We start from the raw sequence: 6,725 nt of genomic DNA on the forward strand, positions 1-6,725 counted from the left end.
AACATGTTAAAAGAGTATTTTGAAAGGTGTGACCGAAATTCTGTAAAACCAGTTTCCACTTTAGCCAACGCTAAGACTGTTCAAAATTGTATTGAGAGTGATATGAGTGTAGAGATGAATGAGAAAGATTGTAATCAGAGTGTCCGCTTGAAAAACTCAGAAATTTTGGCTGACTTTGATTCCAAACTTGGACATTTGAACATTCACCAAAAAGAACAAGTTAAAAAGTTGACGAGTGAGTATCATCACATCTTTTCGGATGTTCCAAAGAAAACTAATGCAGCTTGTCATGATGTCATAGTGGGTGACGCTCTGCCTATCAAACAACATCCGTACCGTCTCAATCCAATAAAACTGCAGTACCTAAGAAGGGAAGTGCAGTATATGTTGGACAATGACATTGTTGAACCTAGTAAAAGTAATTGGAGCTCACCGTGTATTCTTGTACCAAAACAGGACGGTTCCTACCGATTATGTACAGACTTTAGAAAGGTGAATTCTGTTACCAAAACTGATTCATATCCAATACCTAGAATTGATGACTGTATTGACAGCATTGGAAACGCCAAATTTGTCAGTAAATTTGACCTGTTGAAAGGCTACTGGCAAGTGCCGTTAACAGAAAGAGCAAAAGAAATATCTGCTTTTGCTACACCAGATGGACTTTACCAGTATAAAGTAATGCCTTTTGGCATGAAAAACGCACCGGCTACATTCCAAAGGATGATTCACTCCCTTCTTCAAGACCTCGAGGGATGCGAGGCCTACATTGATGATGTCGTCATATACAGCGACACATGGGACGAACATCTCCGAATCATGCGTGCTTTATTTGACATTTTAGCTAAAGCAAACTTAACTGTGAACCTTGAGAAGAGCGAATTTTGTCATGCTTATGTAGAGTATTTAGGTCATAAAGTAGGTCAAGGTTATGTTACACCAATTATGGCTAAAGTGGAAGCTATTGCAAAGTTCCCGATTCCTACAAACAAGAAAGAGTTAATGAGGTTTTTGGGCATGGCTGGGTTTTACAGAAAATTTTGTCCAAATTTTTCCTCAGTAGTTAGTCCACTTACAAATCTTTTACAAAAGAGGGTTAACTTTGAATGGACAAAGGACTGTGAAAAATCCTTTCATAAAATCAAATCTGTCCTTATGAGCAACCCAGTTCTGTCAACTCCAGATTTCTCTAAGCAGTTCAAGCTTACTGTTGATGCTAGTGATGTTGGAATCGGGGCAGCTTTGTTTCAAGAACATAGTGATAAGGTAGATAGAGTTGTTTCTTATTTTTCAAAGAAACTTACAAAATGTCAACAAAAGTATTCCACCATTGAAAAGGAATGCCTTGCTTTGTTGTTAGCTTTACAGCATTTTGATGTTTATTTGAATGTTACTTTGCATCCAATTCTTGTATATACTGATCACAACCCCCTGACATTTTTGCATAAAATGTCAAACAAGAATCAAAGACTGACTAGATGGAGTTTGTTGTTACAAGAATACAACATAACAATTAGGCATATCAAAGGCAAAGACAATGTTATTGCAGATGCCTTGTCCAGAGTATCGTGAACATATATGATTTTGTATTAATGTACATATATTTCATTTTAACAATATAAGTTTTCATTGACATTCAAACTTTTTAAGGGGGGAGGTGTTGTGAGATGTGTTGTATTTGTATTGTTTCATCTTGTATATTATTAGTAACATTAAGCTTCTTGAACATTCCAGAGTGGTCAATATGTTTGGTCATTTTTTTCTAGAACATTCTTGAACTTTGTTTATGTCTAGAACTTTCCAGGAATATCATGTATTTACAATTTCTAGAATATTCTAGATTTATGATACTGTATAAATACCCTGTCAATTCGATGCATAGATACATTGTCGTATAAGCATCATTGAGGTATTACTGGGATATAATTTCACTGGGACATTGTGTGCAGCAACGGACACTCTGATGTATGTATTTTTAGATTTTTGCTAAGTTTGTACTTAATGATTTGTATATTACTGTAAATAAATTATTGTTAAGTTTAAACTGTGTGATTGATCTTTGCTGGCATTTAGGGTTATTCTGACCCATAACACAGTTTTCAAGATCCCTCAGGCTATTTTCCATTTGCCCCGGGGCATTTTTTCCCAAACTTTTTGATTGCAAGAAAAACATAAAAAAATGAGGGTATGGATTACGTATTGGTCCTTTCTCTATCATATCCCAGCAGGAAAATTTTTGCTCCGATTACAATTCCCAAAAAATTAGAATATTGAAATATTTTTCAGAAAGGAGCATGTATTAATCTTTTGGGTTTGTTTGATATATAACTGAGTTATCTGGGCCAGGAATTTTCTGCAAGTCCCACAGTTTTCAAGATTGCTCAGGCTTTTTTCCCGGGCATTTCTTTTCAACTTTTTTACTGCAGGAAATACATGAAAAATGAGGGTATCGATAACGCAATGGGTTTTTCTCTATCATGTTCCAGCAGGAAACATTCTGCTCCGATTCTTGAAAGTGACGGTATTTGTCCAAAAATAAAAAATGACAATTCCCAAAAATTAGAATTTTGAAATATTTTATATTCAGAAAGGAGAATGTATTGCTTGTAGGACTGTATATTATGTAACTGAGTTATCTGGGCCAGGAATTGATTAAAGAATTTCCTGCAAGTCTCAAAGTTTTCAAGAAACCTCAGGCTATTTTCCATTTGCCCCGGGGCATTTCTTTTCAACTTTTTTACTGCAAGAAATACATGAAAAGTGAAGGTATGGATAATGCAATGGTCCTTTCTCTATCATGTCCCAGCAGGAAGCATTCTGCTCCGATTCTTGAAAGTGACGGTATTTGTCCAAAAATAAAAAATGACAATTCCCAAAAATTAGAATTTTGAAATATTTTTTAGAAAGGAGCATGTATTGGGGTTGTTTATTCTGTAACTGAGTTATCTGGACCAGGAATTGATCAAAGAATTTTCTGCAAGTGTCACAGTTTTTAAGATCCCCAGGCTATTTTCAATTTACCCTGGGGCATTTTTTCCAAACTTTTTTACTGTAAGAAAAGCATGAAAAATGAGGGTATGGATTACGTATTGGTTGTTTCTCTATCATATCCCAGCAGGAAAATTTTTGCTCCGATTTTTCAAAATGACCGTATTGATCCAAATAAAAAAAAAAAAAATTACAATTCCCAAAAATTATTATATGAGCCGTCCCATGCAAAAAGGGCCCTTAAGGTCATTTTTATGAAAATTTGATTTTTGAGTGATTTTAATAGTACTTCTTCTAAAATACAAAATTCCAAAGCTTGAATCAGAAATTCCAAAAAATGTATGAATTATGAACAAATTTATTAACTCTCAAAATGACAACTTTGACGTTGACTTCATAGTGACGTCGCAGAAAAAGTGACGTCGAGGAACCTCCAAATGTCATTCTTCGTTTAATAATGGGGGGCATGTAACATCCCTGAACTCTGGTCTGACATATGGCCTGATGTGTTTAAACAAATATGACTGCCTTTCTCTGCTTAAACCTCCCGGTAATATTTTCTGTGGAAAATCCCCAGGCGCATCTTTATCTGTTAAGGCAATAGGGACCTCTTGGCTATCTACATCTGTTTTGCAAAAGACAACTCCTGTTTGCAAAGCTGAAATCCGAAAATGGTGGAATTTTCTTATACCTTTTATTAGTTTGAAGTGATTTTTCACAAACTCCTTCCAGTTGTAATAAGCCAGGTTCCTGTCCTGTACGATTACAGCTTTATTGCCATGAGAAGATTTGTTAACTACTTCAGCGAGATGCTCTATTGTGTCACAATCTGCCCTAAAATGGTTTGAAAATGAGCCGTGATTCATATAACGCATCTAGTCTATATTAAAAAAAATAAGGCATCTAGTCTATATTCCAAAAAAAAAAAATAATGCATCTAGTCTATATTCAAAAAACTTTTTTTTTTAAAATAAGTAACTCAAATTACCTTCGATATTTCTTTTTGATCTGTGCAAAGCCTGCATCAACTTGGCATTTGGTGTGCCCAGGAACTTGCATGTTTAACTCAATGGCCCAGTGTAGTCCAACCATGACTCGCCAAAGTAAGTATCCTTTGGTGTATCTGTTTTTGTTCTGTCCTGAAATAAATCAAATTAAATTAAAAGCTGATACGTATAATTTTTATTTTTTTTCTTTGTGTTAATTCTTTCAAAGCTAGTGGAATTTATTTCTAAATAATTCTACTGGAATGTAAATGAGGCAGATTGATAGGTTAGTCCTGAGCTAAGGAGGCCAAATTCATGTAAATCTCGTTCGGCTCGCTTTGTTTAAAGTCAATTGTCGAGGACTATTGAAATTGGCATGGAAGTCCTCGTGTACATTAAATATATTAGTCTACATCTTTAAAATCTAAATCTACACTTTTATTACTATTAATGATGCATTGGCATACTATACTAACTAGACAGTGATTCCTTTAGTAATTTCACACAGATCTTTGAAAAAAAAATAATAAAAGCAAACACATAAAATTTAGGTGTAAGAGAATATACCTCCGCAATTGTCACAATGTAGTACCGCAGATTTCTCCCCAAACCCGAACTCTTGAAAATGATGGTGAAGGATACTCAAAACGGTATTTGGTCCATGTGTACTCTTGCCATCTTTCCCTATTGTCTTGTCCTCATCAAGGAGGTAGTTGTACTGGGTACTGGATCCTTCCATACAAATTCCAAATATTTGTATTTTTCTTGGTGTTTCAAAGAAAAGAGGTCCAACTTGCCTAGAATGGTGTGGAACAGTTACATTTTGAGCGAAATCAAACGTGTAATGAGACTTTACATATTCCGTGGAACAAGCTACATGTGGAGCATTTTCTAGGAATAAATTCCGGTGTTCTATCCTTGCTTCTTCGATGCATTTAATGTAATGTTTATGTTCTCTTTCTGCTTTATTGAGATGCTCTGTGAATAGCCGTGTGGCATCCAGCTTTTCATTTTCAGTGTGTGCATACATGATTTTAACTCTATGATGCTCACATGTACTACATACATCTGTCCTCGGTGTGGCAATCTGGATGCTGGGCAGGCACGTAGACCATATGGCATAAAAAGAGGACAACTTCACACATCGTAAATCTGAAGTGCTGCATGCTTCAGAATAACTTGCGTGCAGATCCTTCTTGGTGAGAGAGCAAGGTAAGAAAATTGGTGGTTCAGTATCCCTACCTCTTGGAGCTGCTGGCATTGGAAGGCCGTGTTCCTCAGCATATCTCTGAATAAAGCTTACAACATACTGTGTATCGTCATATTTCAGGGCATTGTGCGGTGTTTTCCCAGTATTCCCGTGTATCCGTGGCCTGATGCCGTTGGTTTTCATGTGTCTTACTAAGTTTTTGAGGTATTTTTCCCCAATGGCATGAATGAAAAGAAATGCGTCTTTACAAATCTCTCTGTCATCAAAGTTGTAATATCTTTGTCTTTTGATTTGTTTACCAGAATCATCCCCGGTGCCACTACATTTCAGCTTCCCCATAAGATGCATATCTCTCTCCTCATTTGAAAGTTCTTTCATGCAACATATATGCCCCAAAATCTCCTCAAAACTTAAGTTTGAAATACATTTCATTTGACAATGACAACCATCATTAACCTTTTCTCTAACTATTTGCTCCAAATCAGACATTGAGACATCTTCAGACTTGCTTTCTGTCGTATTAGTTTGGCAGGCATAAAGCTGACATCTGTCATGAATATCATTTTTGTTCATATCATCACTCTCACTGTCAGATGAATATTCCTCATCATCCGAACTATCACGGTCAAGCAAACTTGTTTGTGCAGAAGGGAAATATTCCCTGTGAAGCTCATCAGTTATCTGTTGAAAAATATTGATTTCGTTGAAACTAAAATGAGAGAAAGATAGAGAAACAGTATATGTGTGTTTACAAAATGATACCCTCCCTAATTTTAATTGGTTTAGAATTTTGCCCCCCCCCCCCAAAAAAAATAGGACAGGGAAATATTATTTCTATTTGAAAAATAAACTATTTGCTATTTATCTTAAACAATTTAATCAAAAGCAATGGCTATCTAGATGTAAATATATCTACAAAATACTAGTATGTGGATTGTATGCAGTAGAACCCGAAATAAATATTGATACTATTTGCAATTTTATTTGCCGATAGGCCTAAATTCAAGGTAAGAATTTATAATGCAATTTTGTTGTGTATTTTAAAGTAATTTTTACACTTCTAAAATACACCTCTTATTCAAAATATATTTCTACCTAAGAATTAGAATCTTTCCATGATTTAGTTTCCACTTTCGTAGGTCAAAATAAAAAAAATCAAATAGCGTTTCTCGTTTTCTTTTTTTTCTTCTTTTTCTTTAGGCCTTTTCTTTTCATTTTATGCGTTAAATTTATTTGTCATTGATTTATCGGTTTTTTCAGATTTAAAAATTTTGAAAAAAAAACACCAAAAAAAAAAAAAACAACTTATAATCAAACACCTTTATCGATCACATGGCAGACTTCAAGGTGTCTATAATATGTAAATTAAATAAATACTTTACTCATCGTGGTACACCTTCATCATTCGACATTAACGGGGAATAACTCTAAAAGTCTGTTAACTAACATAACGCTGACCTTGACACTTGCGGGACGTAACTCTTATAATGCATCGTGCACGAAATTCTAAAATCTCGATAATGTTTTGACCACCACGTACA

At 35.0% G+C, this 6,725-nt stretch overlaps 1 protein-coding gene across 1 annotated transcript; it reads right to left on the reverse strand.

The window, feature by feature from the left end:
- Window positions 1-3,428: 3,428 nt before the first annotated feature.
- Window positions 3,429-5,865, reverse strand: LOC134253958 (uncharacterized; the record flags this gene model as incomplete). The annotated part of the gene is made up of 3 exons (XM_062736534.1): window positions 3,429-3,822; window positions 3,977-4,127; window positions 4,542-5,865. Coding segments are annotated over 3 exons (1,869 nt in total), but the record flags the coding sequence as incomplete, so codon positions are not given.
- Window positions 5,866-6,725: the final 860 nt, after the last annotated feature.

The sequence above is a fragment of the Saccostrea cucullata genome, unplaced genomic scaffold, assembly GCF_032062105.1.
Source record: "Saccostrea cucullata isolate Sc308-1 unplaced genomic scaffold, CSIRO_AGI_Scuc_v1 ctg194, whole genome shotgun sequence".
Lineage (NCBI taxonomy): Eukaryota > Metazoa > Mollusca > Bivalvia > Ostreida > Ostreidae > Saccostrea > Saccostrea cuccullata.